The following is a 26,042-nucleotide window of genomic DNA, read 5'->3' on the forward strand; positions in this document are numbered from 1 at the left end:
ATTAATCTAACATGTTGAATAACGTACTAAACAAAGTTGATGACGGAGGTCCCTTCCCGTCCAAGCGTTTTTATCCGATAACATCGTCCAAAAATCTAACAGTTTCGTAACTTAGACTATCTAGATGACGGAGATCCCTTTTCAACTAAGCAGTTTTATCATATCTCATATAAGATTTGACATTTAAGGTTAGCCACGAAACACGGCCCAAGTCACGCGAGTTGACGCACCACAGTACATGTACAATGTGCATGTACATGTACATGCTGTCTGTGCCGGTGAGGTATTGAGAAAACTTACATTATTTATTATATTTGCGAGATAAAAAGATGCACAGATTCTTAAAACGTTTATTTTTGAAAGCATAACTTGTCTCTTTTTCGATAGTCACAAAAATGAACCTGTGATACGAGGAGATGAAAAAGTGGCCGAATACTGTGAATACCAAGTATGCAGCAAAAACAGTTATCTTTGATATATATACGTACACACTCAGTGTGTTCCCTTTAACTACTGTGGTGATAAAAGCTGTCATATTAAATGAATGCAAGAAAAAAATTATGCATCCTTAACAAGTACAAAATGGAAATATGGTCCCGCAACACGAGGGTTGCGTGAACGACAGAGTTACACCATGACATTCAATAAACTACATATTAACTCTGGCCTTCAGAAATCAAAACGGTGATAGTGCAACTTGAAAACAATACCTACGTCTACAAGAAGAAATGTAATTACAAAAATGTACTACGTTGTTATTGCATTTCGTCAATTCTATTTCAACGAAAAATAACTATATCAGACAGCCATTTGTGTGGACGTGTGCCTACGCCTGTACGGTAGTGTCGGGTGTTATCCGATAGCATCGTTAAACATATAACATTTTGAAAAACTTAGACAAACTTGACGACGGAATTCTCTTCCCGATGAAGCGTTTTTATCCGATAATATTGTCTAAAAAACAAACATTTTGAATACCTATCCAGACGACAGAGATTCCTTCCCAATGAAGCATATTTATCAAATGTTATCGATGTTATCGATGCTATCCGATAGATATCTAACACATTGAATAACTTAGACTTTCAAGACGAAGTCTTTTATCCGATATTACCGATCATTGGGAAAGGGATAGTTATCCAAAATGTTAGATTTTTAGACGATATCATCGAATATGTCAGGCATTTCCCTTTTAATTTACAGTTGTTAAGTTTACACGTCGATCAGGGCTTCAGATGGGCGTGTTTAAAGTGGAAACTTGATGTAATAATTTTGAAAATTAATAGTCAGGTCATGTAATCAAGAGAACGTTGATATGACGTTGATGGACTCCGAACAGGGCAAAACCAAAAGTTCGTATGGTACAGTATAAAGGGTAAAAAGGTTATTCAACGAGTGTAGTGAATCATGTGAATATGTGCTCGAGCACGTACTGAAATGTCGATCGCCAATCAATCGATCGCGATCATTTTTAGGGTTAGGGTGCATTTTCCAGGGTTTCTAGGGAGGGTTTGAAATTCTAGGGTTTTCCAGGACCGTGCGAACCCTAGTCTATAGACACACATTCAGAATACTCCCGTATGTAAAAGTAACTAAGAATATTTATTTTCCATCGACGAATATTCAGGCTTAGGTTTAATTTCTCTATCAAATTTGTCACTTATGAGGTAAAGTCAACATAAATTATCCCACCCCACGAGGGTTTACTGAATGATACGGACACTCAATAAACTACAGGATTCGTGTATTTGTAGCATATTATATACATTTTGTAAATCAAAAGACGCACACGTTATTTAAATGGTTGTTATTTCAAAGATTTTATCGTCTGAAAATGTGTTATAGACCCTTTCGGGATAGCCACGAAAATAATCCCGGGCCACGAGAGTTGGGTGACCGTTGAGTGACACTGAAAACAACACACTTTTTATGCATGTGTGAAGCGTTGTCAAAACCTATGATAGTGTGATAGCAGTTCATTTATAATGTATTATTTTAGCTCATCACATTCCACTACTGGACAGCAGATACAATTAACTAGTTCCACTTCTGACATAAATACTGGATCATATTAGGTATGACTTGACATCGACGTATTACATGGATAGCTATTAAAGTCCTCCTTGCATGACCTCACTATTAAAGTGAAGACATGGTACACGCGTGTCATGATCACATGTACATGTTGTATTGTGGCGTACATGTATAAGTGACGTGGGGAAGTTGTTGTAACGATAGCTAGACTACAAGCACTTATCACACAGCAGCAATTGTAATTTATCTAAACGCATTATGTTCAATTTCGTTCAAGTTATTAAGTTCTTTAAGAAATTGCTCAGCCCCATGACCTTTGAATACTGGTCAATTTGTGACAGTTGTAAAATTATTTTGTCATCAGCTTTGTACATATACACTACCTGTCCTTACTTCTCATGTCGGTGACCAAGGAATCATTACTTGAAAGAATAATCATGCGAATAAGCCAACCACCAAAGCCATGTATCAATTTGTAACAGCGCAAACTGTCAATATGACAATTTAGACAATGTACCGTACGTAAACTTAGACGTCCGTTATGTACATGTACATGTACATGTAGTCTATCTGCTAGACCTCGGATGTTCTTCACATAGAATACGACACACGACCGAACATCGCATGTTTGGGCAAGCCCTCACTGCGAACTTCGTTCGCTTATACTATCGAAAGAAAGCCCGAACGTCTAGCAGCAAGACTCATGCATATATACATGTACTATTTAGTTCACAACAAGTAAAACCATTTAGATTTAGTGACTAACTCAACCAAAAATGCATCGAAGTCCATTTTCTAAGTACACGTTTCTTAGTTTTCTAGGGGCTTTTGCAGTAAAAAAAATACACGCAAATCCTTGTACATGTGCATGTACTCTATACACGTAGTTCTAGAATAAATACTGAAAACTGTTCCTGGGATGTAACACTGCTGCCCCTCCCCCCGGGGGGGGGGGGGTACTCAGTGTAGTAACGGCATATATACTTGTATGTACCGCGGTTTTGACATCCCCCTCCCCTTCGACGTACATGTACAAAAGTCATGTACATGTACATGTATGGTACATTGTACGTATTTGTCCTTTTCGGGATAGCCACGAAAATAGTCCCGTGCCACATCGTTTAAAACGTTCATTTTAAGGCGTGGAAAGGGTTATTTTTAGTGAATCATATTCCCAAAGACTTGCATATTATATCATATTGGAAGATAAAAAAGACATAACGCTTTCATAACGCTTATTTTACAGCCATTTAAAATCGATATGTTCATTTGTCATTTATATGCGACACTCACATTATTTAAAACGTTCATGGAATAAAAATGTGTGGCAGCCATTATCTCTTTTGGGATAAACACAACAATGACCCCACGCGTCACGCGGGGGGATGAGTGATTTCATGATCGAATTACACCAAGACGTTAAGGCCTATTAAAAAAAATTTTGTGGTTCCGATTACGCTCAATTTTAGAATAGTTGGGGTAGATAGATTTTTTTTAAATTTTCATACGTGAGTGTCAAGTTCAGGTAGTTATGTTTTCCGCTGTCTCCATATGGTCTCTGTGTTATTGGTTTCTTCCCATCAGATCACAGGGTAAAGGACAAATGATCAATTTTGTACTCGCGATTTTCCGGATTTCTAATATTATTTTCTGTATATTTCAAATAAAGTTTTAAATACTGTTTCCTCTCACTGTTTTTTTCTATTTCCTACCTGATATCAATGTCTTATCTGTGTTTATCAGCTTTGCATTAATTAGTAGCTTGCTAGAACAAACTCACTATTTGCCCAAATTAACGCATTATACCGTGAGTGTAAACATCTACTGATACCACTAATGGTAGCACACGGATTAAAAGACAAAAATAAGTGTATGAAAAAAAAAAAAGATTTTGTCAATTTGCTATCAACGGGAAATATCTGAGGCGACGTCATCGATAGAAATGAGCGTCACATGCATGATGGCCCGTATCAAGTTTTCCCCCTTTAAATTGAGATCGTAACTATATTCACCGACTGCAAAATGGTAACCTACATGTACATATACATATTATGATGAACGTGAGTTATATTTTATGAAGGGATAGTACTATAGATTGTAGTCATGTGGGTTGAGTGAATAAATATATATTAAACATCAAATATATCCCGCCCACTAGCTACGGACTACTGCACTGTTTATTTATTGGTAGTGCAGAGAACTGAGCAGTGACGACAAAATAAATGAATTAGATGTAATTACAAATATTAACATATATCACGCTTTCTATGACTAATAAGTGTATCGATTTTACAGCGATATTTATCATGATACGCGGATAACCTTTGACACTGCTGACTTCCGTTGTTGACCCAGAGGCTAGGTCGACATTCCAAAGACGAGTCTGTACGCATTCGATTCGTACTGTGCTTGCCATTTCGTTTATGTGAAAGTGCATAACAGTGTATTCGTCCACCTTGTATCGTTGCTAAAACATCGATATTCAAAACATTTTCATGTCTATGGTTCTCCGTGGTTATAGCATAGACAGATCAGTGCATAAAGTCGTGAGCGGTCTATAATCACTAACAAGGTTCATACGGCCAGACGAAATTGACAAAAGCAGTGCCGATAAATCACCAAATTCGTGAATAAAATAGCGTGTGACCACCCATGCTAAGCCATATGTGTATGTGTTGTTTTACAGTGAGGGCGGGAAGTATATATAAACCAAAAGGGTTTACGTAGAGCATAGAAGTATCACCCACGTGTAGAGTTCGTGGGATCAAGACACAACACAGGCCGATAATATACCAGCGTTCCTACCGACAACTACATGTACGTGGACCTACTTGTAAGTTGTGGTAAACATACATGTAATAACATCAGGATAATCATAGTCAAACAAACACTGGCACAGTTGCGGTCAATGTTTAGGCAGTCTTATTTTTTTTTTTACTGAGCAGCAACTTTATGTAACACATTCTACAATATCCTGGTGAAATTTGGTCAGTATAAATTCACTACATAGCCATAGGAATTGAACTTGGTTTCATTCTACTATATAGTGTACTATCGTAAATAACATCACGTCCATGCATTTCACGTGGACCTACACGGAAGCAAAATGCGTGGACACAGCCACGCATGTGTGAAATCCCTCGTTTACACACGCGATAATCCCTCGTTTACAACGCGGGAATGGTCAAGAAACATTTGTCTGGTAGTGTACATGACTGTTATTGAAATGATGAATGTTGGGATTTGTATATGAAAGCATACAGATCTGAGATTGACAAATTATGGTAAATAGCACCCTCTAGTGACACATTTGTGTATATATGGATGAAGGGTCACAGCCCTTTCTGGTGGGTGTTGATCAAATAGGTTTTTTTTTTGTTTAATCAGTGTTAACTGTATATATGTAAATATTCAAACATCACTGTTGTGTACTTTTTCTTTGTCCTGCATAGAGTAATATAACGTAAACATAACGTTAACATAATTACCATAATTCAACATTGCTACTGTGGTAGCATAGAATCCAGGCAAATAGGAATTTTGCCGAAATTTGATTTCTCTCACATCTCAGTGATGGAAAACAACGAATTCAAAACCCCAATATCCATGGATTCCAGGCTACCATGGAATAAATCCCTAATCTAATTTTAGTATGAATATATGACCATAATAGAACCAGGAGTAGGGGAATGGCAAGAGCTCCAGACCACCACTGGACTCTCAGCTATTAAAATCTGAACTGTTTGTACTTTACCTTTACTAGTCTATTTATGTGGACACCAATATCTTGATTCCTGGGCTCATCTTCAATCTGGCTGTCAGGATCTGCAACTCAATTAATCAAACAAAAGATTGTTTGTTTTGAAATCTAAGGGTTCAATGTCCTAACTGTTTGACAGATATATGCATGTGTGTATTAAAAACGTTGACATTTAGGCACCCCTAAGTTACTGGTGATTCAAACATATCCTCCAGCCCTCCTTACAGCTGAGTAAGCTAACAGAATGTCGAACACTACTACAGACAAGTAATATTATGCACACTGAGACTTTTCTATGAGCAAATCTGGGTTAAAGTTAAACACACAACTTGATGCAGGTTGTAAGTTACATGCAAGTGAGCTGTATCACCAAGATTGAGCTAAAACGTTGCTCTCAATTTTCACATTGATTTGAAAAGTGCCTTCAAATCATATTTAACTATTTCCAAGTTCCTAAACTTTATAGAGCATGTTTTAGTGCTTGAATAAAACATGTATATTTCAAACTAAAATATCATAAATTAGCTCGTTTTTTATGTAAATTCTCGGTACCTGCAATACCATTTTACCAAAAGGGTCAAAATAGAACAAGAAGGCCAACTATAATATTCTTACACACGCATACACTTATGCATGTGAAGCACAAAGAGTAGGGAAGTTATGGTGTCGACCATGAAATCAAATGTCCATTATATCTTTATGACGCATCTTCATTGTAGGCAGTAATGTTCTATTTCAGGTACCGAGAACTGCTATATGACATTACCTTCTGTAGCGAGAATGTCATTCAAACGAACACATCCATCTTGTCTGTACAAACTTGACAGATCACTATCTTGTCCATCAGTGACATCTACACTCTGGCAGTCACACCAATACGATTTTAAGAATGGAAAATACCACGGCTGAGGTACACCATAGGAACCTGAAAATTTGGAATGAGGATAATTAAGGCATTTATATTCATCATGAAAGCTGTATCTTAAATACGGACAAGTTGTAAACACATCAGAAAAATCTTCTGACTAATAAAAACCATAATACCTGAAACAGTGTTGTCTGGTTCAAAATCTTTGCTACATTTTGATTGATCATCACTTGGTTCAACAAATATCTTACTATTAGTCTAACGTTAATTTACATTATATCGTCTGGCTAAACAAATTCTTACAACATTGCTACTTTTTATCGTCTGGCTAAACAAATTCTTACAACATTGCTACTTTTTATCGTCTGTCTAAACAAATTCTTACAACATTGCTACATTTTATCGTCTGACTCAACAAATTCTTACAACATTGCTACTTTTTATCGTCTGTCTAAACAAATTCTTACAACATTGCTACATTTTATCGTCTGACTCAACAAATTCTTACAACATTGCTACTTTTTATCGTCTGTCTACATAAATTTTTACAACATTGCTACATTTTATCATCTGGCTCTATAACAATCTTACCAACAGTGCTACATTTTATTGTCTGACTAAACAAAAGCCTTCAGAACATTGCTACATTTTATTGTCTGGCTAGAAAAAATCTTACAACTTTCTTATCATCTGGCTGAATAAAGTTACTAAGATACATTGTGAAATTTCATAATCTTGCTCAAACATTGCTGTATCTTATCTTCTGGCTGGGCAAATATCTAAATAATATTGCTTTATGAGAAAAACACTATCATTCATTATCTTAGCAGATATCAGTCAAATTGTCACAGTGTGACATTCTGCTAAGATAACATTATTACACACAAAGACTTTGTAACAATTAATGTTGAGTCACTCTAGAAGCTACAATGTTGCAATTTTATTAAGATTTTCATCTCACCATGCAACAACTACAGTTATATCATTGTTTCTGGTGAACAGAGTTTACTTGCATATTAAAGTTATTGTTCATATAAACTGATAAGGTATGAATCTTGCAATATGGTGCAGAATTGTACGGAAATCTGGAAACGACAAATATTACTTTACCCATTCTAAGGAGAGCACAGACATAGTTGGTATTCAATCCATTCATTCACCTTCAAGATCACTTCAGACACGAAATGAAATGGAGATAAATACCACATTAAAAAAAAAAAAAAAAAAAAAAAATGTCTTACCTGGATACACAGCTTCAATGTACCACATCAGGAGAACATAGATGAAGCAATCAAAGACCATAAACAACATGACTTGACACACACTCAAATCTTGATTATATTCTGGCCATGGTGCATTGATGGTCGACCACTGGAGGCCGACCATCTGTAATTCATGCATCAGAATATATCGCATACCTAATCCATAGGCAGAGGGTGAAGGTAGACACTGTGAATGAGATGATAAGAGTGACAGTGTAGGATGGTAACAGAATTGTAGGTGATGTAAAATTAGCCATGTCAGACGTATCGAAAAAATTTGCTGCCAGTGTGTGTCCACAGCACAAACACAGACATTGAGAAGACAATATCTCCACTCATCAGAGAGGTCGAATTTTACTAAAATCATGAAACTTATATTCTCCAGAGTCCATAGTTTATGAAAAATGTCTTCATTTCATGGAGTGGTGTTGCCCTTTAAAGAACACACAGGGAGTTCTTTTACACACTTTGTTCATGGCTATGTGCACTGCCATAAGATCAGAGGCTGTGACCAGATTTTAGCCCTCACTTTACCAAATCTGGTGTGCCCTCTTGTGGTGATTACCTGAGAAATGGTTGCAAGTTCAGTAACTAGAATATGGTGTATTTTGTCTGATTCGAACCCCCTACTCAAAAACGCAGCGAAAACCAAGATTATTATTGTATCAATTACTTGACACCATACTTACAGAAAGTATCTTATAGGGTAATGTAATTGTCAGGTGAGACGCATTCTCCAAGTTCTGGATGTAGAAGTACGGTAAAGTGGTGAGAAAGTAAATTATACCAGACGAAGAGGCTGCTATTCTGGCCTTGGAGAAAAACACACTTAAAAAGAAACTGCAATAAAAAAAAAATTTGAGAAAGAAATCAAGAAATTAACAAAATGCTATGTAGAAATGGGTACCTGGTAGAATAGAGATTGCTACATGAAGGAATTAATCCTGAGTGCTTAGTGGCAGCATGGATTGTATGTTCCCTTGGGAGTTGAGAAAAGTGTAATGGGCTGTGTTGTTATAGGTCTTTGCCTGGGTAATAACTGTAGTGGCAGCATGGATTGTATGTTCCCTTGGGAGTTGAAAAAAGTGTAATGGGTTGTGTTGTTATAGGTCTTTGCCAGAGTTATAACTGCCATCAGAGCATATTTCATTGGAAGACTAACTGTATTATCATCATTATTATTATTATAACAATTAATTTTTACAAAATGAACTCTTCTTCTTTGAAGTGGCCATATGAATAACAAATTGGGTTATCAGACACCCCCATTTCTTTTTTGACCTTAATGGCAGTACAAACTTTTTTTCTTCATATTTCCACATCCATAATGTTCACATCATGTAGCTATCTCAAAAAAGACAACTGTACACACACACACAGACATTGCTCTAAAATTAGTACATTGGAAACACAACTAGTGGAGTAACATTTGTTTAGCAAGAAGGCATAACTCACCACAATAATATAGATGACACAGCAAACAGCATGGTGAAGACCCAGAGAAGAAAGAGGTTGCTGTATTGGTATATCTGTCCATACTTCAAAATGACAACTAACAAAGTTACTGTCACGGACATCTGTATCAAGTTGGTAAGAAACCATGACAACCAGTAGATGAAATTACTGAGTCCCATTATCTTCATCATCTGTAATATATTTACCACACTAATGATAAGATGAACGTTGGGATGACAGCGTTTGAGAGTTAACATAAAAGTCAGGGTTTCCATCTCAAGTTTTCGCATATTTTATGATAATTTACCAAACTTTTATTTCTTTCAAGTCACTCAACAAGGCTACTGTAGTCCTAGATTTTTTAGCTGAATACACCCAAAAACTTGATCCGTAGAAATAAGTCCTGCTACTATACTTTACGAGTTGTCATATTTCTATATTCAACTATATATTGTAAAAGGTGTCAACAACAGTTGCACTGAATAGCACAGTCCCACCAGATGACTTATTTGGAAGCATGGTGTCCTTTCCCCTTTGCACTGTCTGCCAAATTCAAGTGTGCAAACCTGACATGTCCTAAATTATTATTCCACCAAATTTTTCAAATAAATACAACTACAGTATAAAGTCACTCATATTTTCATTTTAACATCAATTGTCCATCATTCACAGGAGCCAAAGCCCAAATTTCTGCTGAAGTTGACAGGTAAGGTTTTGGATGGTGTTGTAAAGTGGCCTCTGGTTTTATGACCTTGGTAGACTGTAAAATATGTTGTGTTATACCGCCCTCACCGGCCTCCTCACACCTCATCTCTCTGACCAATGTGTGAGGGCGCCCTATCATGGCGTACTTTACAGACAACATTTGTTGTCCACATCATATGTCATATATTTCACTTACTTCTTTAAGTCTGTCTTCCTTCTCATGGACAACAGTCTGAGTTATTGTAAGAATGTAATAGATCCATATAAAAGTCAGGAATACCACCAGAGAATGTCCCACTTTGTACTGGAAACTAAATTGGAAATATCACAATATAGTTAGTATGTACAAATGATCAATTATGTAGGGTCTGTGTGTGTGTGTGTATGTGTGTGTGTGTGTGTGTGTGTGTGTGTGTGTGTGTATGTATGTGTATGTGTGTGTGTGCATGTGTGTGTGCATGTGCATGTGTGCATGTGCATGTGCGTTTGTGTGTGTGTGTGTGTGTGTGTGTGTGTGTGTGTGTGTGCAGTGTGTGTGTGTGGAGTGACGCTGTGTGTAAGTGTATGAACTGCAATGTGTGTGTGTGTGTGTATGCATGTGCACTGCTATTTGTGCTGTGCATATATGTATGCATGCATATGTGAATGCATGCATGCATACATATGTGAGTGCAGTGTGTGCATGCACATACTATATAGTACTGTTGGTATTTGCACTACAGTAGCCAATAGCAGCACACACACAGTCAGGTACTATAAGCACAGAGCAACTGAAGTTTGCATGAATCTACATCCTAGTTTATCTTAGTACCTGACTGTGTGTATGCTAGCTGCTATTGTGTCACTCAGTGGCTATGACTGGTCAGCTTTGATAAAAACCTCATAATCCAATTATTTCGAATGTTGCCTCACTCATAAGAAAATGTACGCATCGATCCTCAGCAAAGTGTTCATACCATTTAGGAAACTGTTGTATCTGTTTTACTGAAACACAGCTGTTTTATTTTCAAGTCATATCTCTATAAAATAATGAAATGTTTGATAGTAACTTACTAATCTTGCACATGACAAGCATACGGGAATTCTCGAATATAACCACCAGGTTCAATCACAGTTTTGCCGACCTTCTGCTCAATAATGGCTCTCTCCACCACATCTTGCACGAACGGAAACAACAAATGCTCCAAGCTATAGTCATGCTCATGATACTGAAGGGGTATCTTCTGTTGAATGAAATATGTATATGGAGCATATGTACCATTCAACTTGACCTTGTACGTGACGTGAGCTGGCAGTTGACCCTCTGTATTGGTTTCAAAAACCAAACCTAAAAAGATATTTGTAAAAATAACCATCAAAATAAAAGTTACCATCAAATTTCAAAGAAAAAATTCTGTATGTTGGCCAGCAGTTCATCCTCTCTATCGGTTTCAAAAACCAAATCTTAAAAAAAAGTAAAAGTTACCAAAAAATTTCAAAGAAAATTTTTCCGTTCTTTTTTTTTGTGTGTGTGTGTTCCCTGCACTGAATAAATGCAAATAAAAGTCTTTAAATATTGGAATTAGTTTCACATCCCATAATATGATTATTCTGAGTCCACAACAGTGACAAGAAAAGGCTTTGAGAGTCACTTGAAGATGAAGCTGGAGAACTTTGTGCCAAGTTTGAATGTAAATGATTTGTGTGTTAAACATATTAAGAGTGTATACAGTTTGTATAAGGAGCATCATGTTAGGGCGCCCTCATACATCAGTCAACTCCTTTCAGAAAGAGGCCAGTGAGGGCAGAGAAACACGACATATCTCACAATCTAGAGTGTACAGACAAAAATTGATGCATACATGGTAGGGCAGACAGACAGACAGACAGACAGACAGACAGACAGACAGACAGACAGACAGAGACAGACAGACAGACAGACAGACAGACAGAGACAGACAGACAGACAGACAGACAGACAGACAGACAGACAGACAGACAGACAGACAGACAGACAGATAGACAGACAGATAGAATCCAGTGCAGTAACAAGCCCCACCCCTGGGCATTACCCATTGGGCCTAAATGATAACTACACCTCACCAGCAATGACTGTAATGTTGTCACTTCTATCTGCTTCAGCTGAATATCGTGCCATGCTTTTCTCATCAACAAAAGGTTGGAAGAGGTTCAAGTTGACTTTGGACATCAGAGAGTTCCATATACATGTCACTTTAGCCAACGAATCAGCCATTTGTTGGAGGTCTTCTCTGTCTCCAATCATTAATAAATCACGCAACCATCCTACACCACTATCATATAACGATGATTGAGAATTGTCATCAGTCTGAAATTTGATAAAGTCATCAACAAATATAATATAATTCCTGTTTTCATATTTATATGACATGTACAGTCGTATATAAACAATTTTCTTGAAGCTGCACTCGCTGTATTAATAATGGACGAGGATTGTTATCATTATGTTGGATTATTAATTTATAAAACAATTTTATCATGGATTCCTACTTAAAAAATCAATGTGAAATATCATAGACCAAGTCTGTGTTTGTAACTCAATACATTGCAAAAAATTAATACATGTGTAAAATCTTTGTTATTGTACGTACGATAACAAAGATTTTAAACATAGCTTCAGATATATTTAGTCGGTATGACTCCATTCTCACTCAGATATCCAAGTAGTCTCAAACTTTTGATCAAACACCGATACCGAAAGTCTGAACCGATTTTCTCCAAGTAAAATATGTAAAGTTGTCAATAAATCAACTTATTTTTCTTCAAGCCTTCAAAGCAAACTTGTTGAATGATTTCCAATAATTTTTTGAACTGATGCACACTGTGCTACATTTCGGGTCATATATATGATGGTGACATGTGACCAAGTTGTGTCCTCGTTTACCAATTAGTACAGTTAATTAAAACAATGTGCATTGTACATGACTTTATTGTATTGGTCAGTGCAGGCTTGTCAGTTAATGAAAGCACACTATCTCTTTATTTATTTCGAATGCATTGTTCACCAGTTTTAGACCACTGCACTTGGATCTCAGATCTGACTGAGAACATGTGCAGATGTCATAGCGACCAAATATATCTGACTCCGTACTCAAGTCATAACCTCCTCAGACTAGTATAGTACTAACATACCTGGTAGAGTTCCTGGGTAACATTCTGCTGCAGTAATTCTGTCAGTTCGACAGAAACATTGAAAAGGATTTCTGACGATTTTGTTATGCTGTCAAGTGCCTTCATGGTTTCATTAGCCTGGAAAGGTCAAAGGTTAAATAGAAAAAAATTAGAGAATTTTCAAAAGGTTGAGGTACACAATTCTTCATTGCATTTCGTATCATTTATTTAATAGAAAATAGAAAATTAATATACATCACGATTACACATAAAGATTGCCAACTCGCGTAACTGTACATTACTCTCCTTGGTTCTATGCTGGTATACCTAGTTTTTTAGCAGTACTGTCTGCTGAGTTACTCAGTGTATTACATAATGTACCAGCAGCAGAGTTATGGAACGATACATCATGGTAAGATACACTAGTGTACTAGCTGCCACTGGTGGGCTAAGAGTATACCACTGACAGTATACACTACCTCCAGCAGCACACTGAAGTATGTCCCAAAATAATAACACTGAAAAATGTACACTACGTACCAACAGCAGAGTCAAATTACATCAGTGGTGTTCTACACTCTAGAGTATTGTTAGTGTAGAGGGCAACATAATGCTATAAATGTACCTCCACCACTGTATAATACATTGTGCACAGGAGAGTGTAGTAGTTATGAATTTGAAAACCACCAACAGCACTGTTAAATTTAAATGGACCTTTATAATTATTTAAACCTATGATGTACTCATGGCCATGTGTGTGAGAATGACCAATTACAAATGCATGCTGTAAGTCAATATTAAAATCCTTTCGTAGAGCTTTGGGTGGTAATTTCAAACAGTATAAGACCCTCATTGGTGGGGGGTCTATGTTTCAAATTCAAAACACATTACTGTGCTACTTATAAGTGCATCTGTGTTAGCTTGGTGGAAAGAGCTTCTCGAGATAGTAAAAACACCAATAAGCTCTGGAGCTCTTAGGAGATTGGAGATCTTTATTGTGTTTTGAGTTTTCTTATTTTTGGTTTCATCATACATACAACACAGGGCCTAATAATCGACGCTTTTTAAAAAAAAAAAAATTCTCATTAAAATTATGAAATAAATTTCATGTACTTACCTTTTCTATCACCTGGTTCACGTCTGTAGTATTAGGTGCATACAATATCACAGGTCGCCCTCTGAGCAACAAGAATGCCATCAGTTTAAATTTCACTAATTGAGTGTCTGTAAAACCCATTTTATGAATCCAGTCTGGATCGTTGAAAACGGTTTCATTGACAGTGTTATTAATACCACACATTACAGACTGCAAAGAATTCCATAGTTTTACAAAAAGTATGGTTCTCTGTTTTGGCACCTTGAAGTCTGTGTCTGGATCCACCACGATGTATTCGTCTTGCGAGGGTTCGGGGTTTCCGTCTTCCCTGTCCTGGTCGGTTAGATTTCTTCCAGTGACATTGGGATAGAGATCACAGGAATCGCTAACCGGGATTAAGGAATCCAGTTCCTTTGTCATTTCAAGGAATTGTTTCAGATGGGGTTTTGCCTGCAAGTAAAACACTTTGTGTTATAAAAAGAAAGTATGACATACTGACCTGGTCAGATTTCATACTTAACAAGGCACAAGCTGTCGAGTCCATATATGATTGGGGTTATATTTGTTTGACGTTTTTACGTACCTGGGTGTAGTTTTTGCTGTATATTTAAAAGGTATACTCACAGTATTGTACTTACTGAAGCACACTTAACCATCACTTGTAATTAACCGAACTCAAACCTGGTTTTCAACATAGGTAACCCATAAACGATCCGATGACATAATTTATCCTACATATCAATCAATCAATCAATCAATCAATCAAACACATTTGTATAGCTAGAATCCAATACAACGTAATGTTCTATGGCGCTCAGGAACAGGAACAATAGTAGATTAGAAGTTAGAGAAATGTATCAACAAAATGTTCCAGAAATCCCTACTATGCAATCAACTGTTAACGTTCAAACAGTGCTAGAAGACAATCATGCTATACAAGACATACATCGACATTAACATTATACTGGGATGTGGTTTTGTTTTTAAGTATTTTCACTTTGTGTAAAAAGCTTATAAACTCAGTTTGTGCCACTTTAACCATCACATACTATTGGCAGATTTTACTCACACCATAAACGATTAAATTTTGTCACAAGATGAAAATAAGGGGTGACAAAAACTCTTATGTCAAGATTATTGTCCAACCAAATGTGGAACCAATGATATAAACACTCATTTTCATGATGTAGGGCGTCTAGCTAAACAAAATCCTGTATTTTCAGTTCGAATGTGTATAATTTTATTTGTGTATGGTATTATTTGCTTAATATATAGTTGGGTTGTATCTTTTACAAAATTTGTAACACTTGTAAAGTTACCAAGGCCCACTCTCTCCCCCACCCACTCAGGTGAGCTACGATTGTCTTTACTTGTTCAACTTTACTTGTTTACTTCCGACTTACCTTTGCGGTAAAAGATGTAAATACTTGCTTCAGCATTAACTGAATAAACGGATTGGACAAGAAAGTCTTGACAGGAGAACTTGCATTGTTTAAAGACTCTAAAAGATGAGAAAAGAAAAAAGTAAAATAGGTGTTAGTACAAAAAAGAGAAAAAAAAAACTAAATTTCTTTTTTAACTTATTAATAGTATAATTTATTTCAGACTCTCCCTCCCTATAGAGTGTATATATATATATATATATATATATATATATATATATATATATATATATATATATATATATATATATATATATATATATATATATATATATATATATATATATATATATATATATATATATATATATATATAAAATCTACCTACCCCTTCTAGTCAAAAATTGAGCATAATCAGAACTATACAATTTCTTATTTTGTTAGGACTTAGTAATTCATATTCTGAATTTTTTATGACAAAGATGGCCACCAATCAGTCCCAAAGTAGCAACCCTTGCGGACTTTATCCTTTAGGGCTAAACATGAAAAAAACCTGAATTGATCAACATAAGTCAGTCTAAATGAAATGATGGAGTCAAGTTTTCATGGCTCCTTCCATTTTTTTCTTTCGTTGTGTGAAATAGAACATAAATTCTGAGTCACACTAAAATAATGTTAACTATTTGACAATACCTGGTATTTGCTGTGTCTCGTTTTCATTTGATTTCTCCAGAGATGACATCATTTGTTGTATGTTGTGTAAATTTAGTGTCGAATGTTCATCTGAAGATGTACTCAGGAACTCTAAGATCTCAGAAACTCTACAAAATTTCAAACAAAATCATATTATTATCTGTGTTTATATGTTGTGTACATTTAGTGTAGACTTTAAATCGGATACGCTCAGGAATTCTAAGATCTCAGAAACGATACAAAATTCAAACAAAATCATATTATTATTTGCATTATATGTTGTGTAAATTTACTGCTGGATAGTCAAAATTAAACTTGGTGCAGAAATTGTCACGAGGCGTACTTATCAACTCATGAATTTCAGAAATGCTACAAAATGAAAACAAAATCATGTCATTAATCAATCACTATGAATTTGTATTGATATCACGTTTCATTTTGATTCTCTCTATCAAAATTACCACTTGCCAATCTCTCGAGTAGACACCGTTTTAGTACCATTTTCGATGAGAACAATTTTGTTATAAGTAGGGCTATATTGTTCTCAAAATTTCAGTCTAAAGTCTCAGCTATACCCATTCTTAAAAATCAAGCGTCGATTTACCTACATTTCAAGTAGTGACACACACACCATTACCAATTTACTGAAAATTTGAATATCACTGAAGCAGAGCGCAATAACATGTATATCAGCTGAGCTCTCACCGTACAGTCTACAGTCAACAGAATATTGAGACTTTATTTCGAACTCAGACAAGTAAACTATTACAGGGATACCCTTGGGGGTTAAATATTCAGTAATTATTTTAGAGTTCGGTGACACAACTATGTGTCAAAAATAGACTGCTGTGACTTCAGTTTTTTATTTTCACACATTTGGACTTCACTTTTGCAATATTTTGCTGCTTTTAATTTCATTTGTCAACAAACCTCTTTTTGAAAACAGTTTCCACCTTGACATACATCTATCTCTATCATTGAAGTCAAAATCCCAATATAAACAAACTTGGCGATCTTTATTTCCTATGAACATTCACTGATTGAGGCGTGAAGTAAGAAACTAACTAACAGACAAAATTTGCTTTGACTGTATAATTCAATGGATCTTGTCAAAGGAAACCTTTGTTGCTTTTGACACATAGGTTTACAGGCAGCAATTGATGATGTATATTCAATGCCACTGATCTGTCTGTCCTCTGCATAATAACCTATACAGCACAGCAAAGTACGTCTTCAACCTTACAATGGTCCGTATGGTGAACAATACCAAAGTCCTACAATGTTTACCGACATCTACAGCCCTGAGGCAAGCCTCATAATAGACTACAGGTTGAGCATGGTTCACAAAAAAACCTTGTAGAAACCAAACAATTCTTGGTTTTCATGCCCACACTTGCCATTATCTTGCAAACTACTTATATCGATAAGTATATTTCTTATTTTTCCTCACAATTATAAGACACACAGACAACACGAATGTGAGATAAGCGAATATTTCTAAAAATCAAACAGCTTTCACTTCATGCTTTATTTGTATGTCTGCCGTGTTGACCTTATACGGTCATGACAATCATGTTTACATATGTTCAAATTGAATACACAATAATTAATACAGTTGACTCGACTACCCTATTTTGTTTTCCAGTTATGGAAACCATTGAATATTTTATGATTGATTCATCATGTTGTCAAGGAAACCATTCATGGGTATTCTACTTACATAGTTGGTTAACCTGTTGTACTGGTTGCCATGGAAACAATACATAGATTATCAAATGAATACATAGTTGTCTAATCTGTTATTTCTGTTGTCATAAAAATCGCAATAAATAGTTAATACTATAACATTAAATAAGCTAACCTAGTGTTTTCGTAGTCAGGGAAACCATACTGATCGCTGCTGACTTCTGGACAAAAAAATTGTAACATTGGAATCCATCCAGCTGATGGTAGTGGCATAGCTTGGTTGTATTCTGTGAAGGAGTAATTAACATAAATAGTGAAATGAACATAATTCTAAACTGACTATGCTTGATTCAATATAATATAATATATATAAAATATAATATAATATAATATAATATAATATGATATGATATGATACGATACGATACGATACGATACGATACGATACGATACGATACGATACGATACGATACGATACGATACGATACGATACGATACGATACGATACGATACGATACGATACGATACGATACGATACGATACGATACGATATAATATAATATAATATAATATAATATAATATAATATAATATAATATTATATAATATAATATATACATATATAGCTACCTTTTTTCAATTACACAAGCTAATATGATATATATTACTTTATTGTGGTGATAAGTATCAAAATAAACAAAAACAAAAGACTTCCCCAGTGATTCAGAATTTTATGGAGTTGCGTTCACAAAAAATTCATAGATATAATATTAGTAAATTTTTGTCATTTTCATTTCACCATAGACCCTGGAGTCATGGGTCTGTTAATATGCGAGTATCGATGTCTTGCCCTCATGTCCTTCATATATATGTACCTTAGAAATAGTTAAAAATAGAGACGCTAATTTGCATCTCATTAAATATTCATCAGTAAAGATAGACTGTAAGGTCAGTTCTTGTCACGCTAAACACTGCTATGTGCAACGAGTGATAGTATGAACACAACAAAGCTGTTATAATGTATCACAAATTTTATATAATTTATGACTAAGCCCAAATAAAAACAATATTGTAGTTGTATAATTATAATTTATATAGTATATACATTTATAAAATATGTAGGATTGGTATTGATAATATGTATTACCTTAATAATGGTGATGGTGATGGTGATGGTGATGGTGATGGTGGTGGTGATGGCGATGTGGTAGTGGTGTTGGTGGCGGTGGTGTTGTTGTTATTGTTGATGGTGGTGGTGGTGATGGTGTTGTTGTTGTTGTTGTTGTTGTTGTTGTAGATGGTGGTGGTGGTGGTGGTGGTGATGGTGATGGTGATAGTGGTGTTGGTGTTGTTGTAGATGGTGGTGGTGGTGGTGGTGATGGTGGTGGTGGTGATGGTGATAGTGGCGTTGGTGTTGTAGATGGTGGTAGTGGTGTTGGTGTTGTAGATAGTGGTAGTGGTGGTGGTGGTGGTGGTGATAGTGGCGTTGGTGTTGTAAATGGTGGTAGTGGTGTTGGTGTTGTTGCTGCTGTTGGTGGTGGTGGTGATAGTGTGGTGTTCAAGTTGGTGCACATAATGGTGGTGGTGATCATTTTGGTGGTGGTGGTGGTGCATATGTTGGCGGTGGTTGTAGTGGTGGCAATGGTGATGGTGGTGGTGGTGGTGTTGATAACAGTAGCGGTGATGTCTTGGTGGGGGTGATGGTGGTGGTGGTGGTGGTGGTGATGGTGGTGGTGGTGGTGGTGGTGGTGATGTGGTATTGATATGTCGTAATGTTGGTGGCAATCAAGGTGGTGATGATGGTGATGGTGGTATTGATAATATTGATGGTGGTGATGCTGGTGGTAGTGGTTGTGTCAGTAATGAGGTGGTATCACTTTGTTTATTTTATAATTCCTCGTGATTTTTTGTTTAATACATATAGTATATATACTCATATAAGTGCCTCACTGGAGGTGCTCGATGCAATATTAGTAGCAGAGCATTAAAGACATAGCCTGTGTGTATGTGTGTGTGTGGTGTGTGTGTGTGTGCGTGTGTGCATGCGTTCGTGTGTGTGTGTGTGTGTGTGTGTGTGTGTGTGTGTGTGTGTGTGTGTGTGCGCGTGCGTGCGTGCGTGTGTGTGTATATATATACTGTTATAATATATGCACACAGAAATTAATTAGCAATGTATAGTACAATTATTTATCATTTCACTTGTTGGTATGTATATTAAATCATAATATGAATTTATAAAAATCTTACCTGTCGTGACAGGAAAGCCAAGTTGATTACTACGAACACCTATTATGATCAAAAACACCACCAATGGTGCGAGAATCTCACAAATAACAGTTACCTGCAATTTAAGTCAAAAATATAAAGTTGTGATTATTTTCAAATCAGCAAATATTCATGAGACCATGATATGTGAAACAACATTTTCGTAAAGCTACAGAACAATAACTGTAAATTGTAATTCAAGTTGGGCTTTATTATTTTTTTTTTTTTTTTTCATTTTAATTTGAATAAAAATCTGTCAGTTTGAAATCGGCCAGTAAATTTGTCATTTATATATATATTTATTGACATGAAATATACCATAGCCTTATAGACATAAGTGTAGGATCTATAAAGTTTTATGACGCCTTCATTTCCTGCAGTCACGGACAACTTGATGTGTGTACAAGTATGTATGTAGAAGTGAGCTGATGTGACAGAGAGTTTGACTAGCTCTGAGATTTGTCGGGTGATATGTATGTCGAGCCATTCTGGTTTCGACGTCTTGAGATCTGACTAAGACAAGTCTCTGGGTTTAATAGAGTTTGACAGGAACAAGTGACCTAGCAAGCAAACCATGTCAAATATTGACTTAATTGTTATATTTGTGAAGTGATTATGTTGATGATGTGAGTTGACATGGTAACACCTATAATTGTTATTTCTTGCTGAGTGCAACACAGATAAAGTTCAACACATTGACACCGCCATTGATTTTCAGTTTGTCTCTATTGTTACACATACAAATTTAGTCACAAAGTACATTAATTATTTTTCATTATTTCTGGATATCTGCACCTGTAATATATATTTCAAGTCACACCCCATCAAGATAAATCAGAGTTCTTTCCATTCACTGTAACAACAACCATAAACATGTGTCACCAGCATCCATTGTCACACTACCGTTGTGTCTCCATGGCAACTGACAAATTTTTTCTTATTTTTTCCCCTTATGCCTATAAAAAAAAATTCTGTGGTTCCAATTAAACTCAATTTTTTGAATAGATAGGGTAGGTAGAGATTTTTTTTTCATGTGTGAGCTAGTGTCTAGTTCAGGTAGTTATGTTTTCCGTTTACAGATTGGAAGAACAGTTTTATATCGTCTTTTTTATAAATTGATGTCAGTTTCCACATCCACTATTTCTTGCGAGACTTCATAATTTTCATGATTACATAAATTTTTTTTCGAAAAAAAAAAGTTCTAGGTACAGGTATTCAGTCTGGGTATATACTTTTTGTAATAATTACAAAACCTGGTATCTAGTGATATTTTTTTTAGAGGTAACACTCAGTCAGTTCTCTTTATCTCATCTTTGTCTTGATTTATCTTAATTGCAATGATTTCTCCATAAGTCATGGTCAAACAGGGAAGGATGCCTCTAGGTTTATAACATCCCTTAAAAATAATAAATGACATGACTAAAATTGGGCTTTAATAGTAGGCATTTTTCAACCCTATCCTACCCTGTTGACAGAATACGACACTGATAATCCAGAGTTCGGTATACTAAAGATAGATGCAAACTAAATCCATAATTCTTCAATGCGGTAGATTACACAAGTGGGTGATAGTGTGGTTCCTCTGTTGTGTGATTCTAATCAACCAGTGATCAACATACTTGTAAACATTGGAAGTCCCAAAAACAGCACTTTAAGCTCATTAAACTCTAGATAAAATATTTTTCAGAGAGGCCTCCCTACTGAGTCCATTCCATAGCTTATCAGTATTGTATCAACATGATGCAACAATAGTTTTAGTTTGTGTCGATCTTAGAAAACCGAAGGCTCAACTACCAGGGTACTATTATTCTCGGGGACATTTCACAAATATTTCATGAACTATTTTCAAATACATGATTTGTGGTACATGTGTGGCCCCATAATTCAGTTAAATTGATTTTACAAGATTTCTATTTTGACAGATAGTAGATTTCATAGAAATTGACAACGATGACCCAGAAGTGATGACAGATGTAATGGTTTTTACACCAGCTGTTAGATGGCACACTTTCAATTCTATTTGTACTAATAGCCTTAGATATGTGCATCTTTGGGACGCCTACAGTCACAGCGCTGACTCCACCAAATAAAGAACATTATAATGCTTTCCTTCCTTTTAAGATGAATTAATAAATATAATAACAAGTCTTCGCGGAAGATACATAACCCAACTGTACATCTGCATCAATGTGCCCTCTCAAGCCAATTTGACGTGCCGCTGACGCACACGATTTCTAGTGACGCACCAAAATTTTGTATTCCTGTATCTCTTACTATGTGGTGACTCACAAGAAATGCCAGTTTTTATCATTTTAACTCACAACAACAAAATTTGGCTGTCATTAGAGGGGCACACTGATCTGCATCTCTACAGGTGCTCCCTTCTAAGTGAAGATGCAGTTCACAGACTACAATGTAACTGAAATCATTGACAGAAAGTAAAAATACAAAAATAATAACAACACATGCCTCCTTCTATGTATAATTTACATAATGCTCATGTGTTATATAATAATATTCTGAAATGATGAATTCTTCAAGTCTTGGCTGAGAAATAAACCGGATTTAATGATGGCTGAGTCTAGTACCACCATGTTGGTAACAGCTGCTCGTCACTGGAATGACTTTTGATACCACAAGCAATATATCTCTCCTTTGGACAGTTTTACATCCCTGAAGACATACACATGTACTACTAGCTGCAATAATCTTTTAGTTTATTGTGATTTTGAGAGTTTTTTTTTTCTGTTTTTGAGCTTTTTTTTCTTTCTGTCATTTAACTGGATCAGAATTTTAAAAATTACTAAAAATAGGAAAATCAACTCAAAACAGAAAAGAACAGTACAATTGTTGCAGCTATAGTGATACCAACTTCTTTTTTTATATATATTTTACTGTAAAATCACAATGCTTTCACCCACTTTTTAATTTTTATTTTTTTTTGTTATTGTTGATGTTATGTATTGATAGGCTGTAGACTTGCTCAAGTTACCAGGCTTTTTTCATTCTTTATTTCAATGAAAAATCATTTTGTTCTTAAAACACATCTGTGTTCTGTTGTTTAAAATGATAACCGACTGAGTGATTGCAAAACAGTCAAGTGAACGTGAAAGCCCATCCTAGAGAGACTACTACGACACTACAACTGCCGACATCAGAGCGTGGACGACCAGAATCTGTTACAAACAGGGAAAGTAAACAACTCAATTTCATTAATAACACTTGACACAACATGTTGGAAGTACAGAGACTTGTATTACATTCCATCATTTGATAAGAACAGTTGTACGACCACTTTACATAGTAGTTCACGTTCACAAACAAATTTCCAGTTCCTCTTGCATTTCATGTACACACAAAGAGGTCAAAAATCTGTGCTTTTAATATCAAACTATGGTGTGTAGTACAAGTCTCTGTACTTCCAACATGCTGTGCCAAGTGTTATTAACCCAATTCATTTGTTTACTTTCCATGTTTGTAACAGGTTCCATTCATCCACGCTCTGATGTCAGCAATTGTATTAACTGGTAACAGTGAACTTGGGGGATAAAAAATGAAAAAATTGAGGAACGTTATTTTCCATACTAAACTAAACGTGAATAACAATATCAAAACATTTGAAGATTATGAGACCCAAAAAAAAATTCCCAGGGGACTGATGTCAGTGTAGATAGGCTGTTGTAATAACTGAGTACCCAATTTCCATGGCAACAATTTGGAATCAGGATGAACCAACAACATCCCAAACTGAACAAGAAAGATTCTTAAAATGGGCCATATGGATGAGAAATTGGGATGCTGATTTTGAATTTTAACACGGCTTCTTGAAAAATGAATGTATGAAACAATATATCCCAAGTGCTTGTTTGTAATTCAATTATTTGCAAAGATTACAACCCATAACACCAAAGTAAAGCGTTTTCTGTATGTACCATAATCATTTCTAGCATCCATATCAAGTGTAAAACGTATACAGTTTCATTTGCTTATTGACTACATTAGAAAGGTCACATGCTAGGCTTGTAAATAAACCAATTGAAAGAGTATTCTTTTACACTTGATATGAATGCTATAAATGAGTGTATACCATAAAGAAAGTGCTTTACTTCAGTGTTACTAGTTGTAATAGATATGAAAAATCTTTGTTATTGTAAATACAATAACAAACTTTTTTACACATTTGTTTAGCTTTTTGCAATGTATTGAGTTACAAACAAGGACTTGGTCTATGTTGGTTCACATTGATTTTTCACATAGGAAGCCATGATAAAATTGTTTTGTATCTTAAAAATCCAAAATAAATACCAAATCCTCATCCATATGGCCACTTTAAGTTGGATCCTGTACCTTACAAGTAAGATCGTGATGTGAAACTAAAAAAGTACATTTTATTGTTATTCAATATATTTAAAATGACCAGAATAATATAATATAACCTTGTCTTACTATTTATGAGAATTCTCCTTATGAGACTGCCAATAAAACTACATGGAGACATTTTTTTTTTCTACCTCCATGAGTAATTGCAAACAGTGAAGAACAATGGAACCATTCGACATGAACAGTCCCGAATGGCCTTCATGTACTCGACTCTGGGCTGAGCGAGGTCAATTGGTGTAATCTCCGTACCTCCTAAAGCAATAAAATTTACCCTCGATTGTCAGAATTGTCTATTATTTACATGGAACAATAGGAATGACGTGCCAAGTAAACAAAGTGCTATCGTCTACGTATGCGACGACACAAAATGTTGCAATTACACGAACTATTTTGTCATCACCGACATCTGTTTTCAATGATATTGTTATACTTGGGTGACCAGTGACCACCGTTACGCTTTTCGTTACAGTTTTACACGTTGTTACTATACTGCTCATATCGTATGTGACACGCCAATGCTTCGTGTCACTGTCAAGAATGTACTATTAATTATGTCGTCTACCGGGTTTCCCTTTGTTTACATTTAAAACCTCCGGGATTCCTTGCCACGCACGGTCTATCTGTATCTAAAAAAAAAACATTTCATAAAACTTCTAACCGAAAACTTCAAAATTTTAGCATCAGAAAACCTGAAACAACATGTACCACTCCGTAAAACGCGGGCCTGATATACCTTTCGTTTTATATGAAATAACAATCGTATGCATCTATGTCACGAATATTGAATGTCGTGTCCTCGCCAGCTGGTTCGGGGTCGCGCTTCATATCACAAAGACTAATATAGTATGTGTGTCGACATATATTACGGTTCTCATACAACATTACACATTATTTTCACTATATCAATTTTATTCTTAAAATTTTTTTTTAATATTATGCTTACGTGGATATAAACAAAACGCCGTGACACTGACAGTGTTGTTGTTATTGTTTATATACTCACAGGTTGACGTTTCTTGACGGTGTAGTTCTTCCACAGAAGAAGCTTCAAATGGCTCCAGTAACCATTTGCTGTATGACTCCGCTGTGGTCTTCCTCTGTTAGACTGAACCGATTCCATTTTGTTCTCAATTTCATAAATTTAAAATTAACCGAATGAAAAAACGCTGAGACCGTCAACACACGAACACTGCTCTAGTCTATATGGTTCGGCTTTCTCTGATGCGATCGATCCTTCTTTGTCACTGAGCCACGAGTTCCGGTTGGCTTCTTGACAGACATATGACGCTAAAATGTTATTGCTGCCTCGTTCATCACAATAAGTTGCC

At 35.7% G+C, this 26,042-nt stretch overlaps 1 protein-coding gene across 1 annotated transcript in view; it reads right to left on the reverse strand.

Moving 5' to 3' along the window:
- LOC144446180 (ATP-binding cassette sub-family A member 2-like) overlaps positions 1 to 25,834 on the reverse strand; it is a 43,906-nt gene extending 18,072 nt beyond the window's left edge. Inside the window, exons 1-15 of the mRNA XM_078135934.1 lie at positions 25,718 to 25,834; positions 20,317 to 20,410; positions 18,246 to 18,357; positions 16,385 to 16,512; positions 15,713 to 15,810; positions 14,331 to 14,759; positions 13,235 to 13,351; positions 12,167 to 12,410; positions 11,138 to 11,411; positions 10,281 to 10,395; positions 9,380 to 9,570; positions 8,614 to 8,764; positions 7,904 to 8,111; positions 6,561 to 6,719; positions 5,789 to 5,859 (exon numbers count right to left, since the gene is read on the reverse strand). Of these exons, the coding sequence (XP_077992060.1) occupies positions 5,789 to 5,859; positions 6,561 to 6,719; positions 7,904 to 8,111; positions 8,614 to 8,764; positions 9,380 to 9,570; positions 10,281 to 10,395; positions 11,138 to 11,411; positions 12,167 to 12,410; positions 13,235 to 13,351; positions 14,331 to 14,759; positions 15,713 to 15,810; positions 16,385 to 16,512; positions 18,246 to 18,357; positions 20,317 to 20,410; positions 25,718 to 25,834 (2,508 nt within the window). The remainder of the gene's footprint in view (positions 1 to 5,788; positions 5,860 to 6,560; positions 6,720 to 7,903; positions 8,112 to 8,613; positions 8,765 to 9,379; positions 9,571 to 10,280; positions 10,396 to 11,137; positions 11,412 to 12,166; positions 12,411 to 13,234; positions 13,352 to 14,330; positions 14,760 to 15,712; positions 15,811 to 16,384; positions 16,513 to 18,245; positions 18,358 to 20,316; positions 20,411 to 25,717) is intronic.
- Between the last annotated feature and the right edge of the window lie 208 nt (positions 25,835 to 26,042).

This window comes from Glandiceps talaboti, chromosome 15 (genome assembly GCF_964340395.1).
Source record: "Glandiceps talaboti chromosome 15, keGlaTala1.1, whole genome shotgun sequence".
Taxonomy (NCBI): domain Eukaryota; kingdom Metazoa; phylum Hemichordata; class Enteropneusta; family Spengelidae; genus Glandiceps; species Glandiceps talaboti.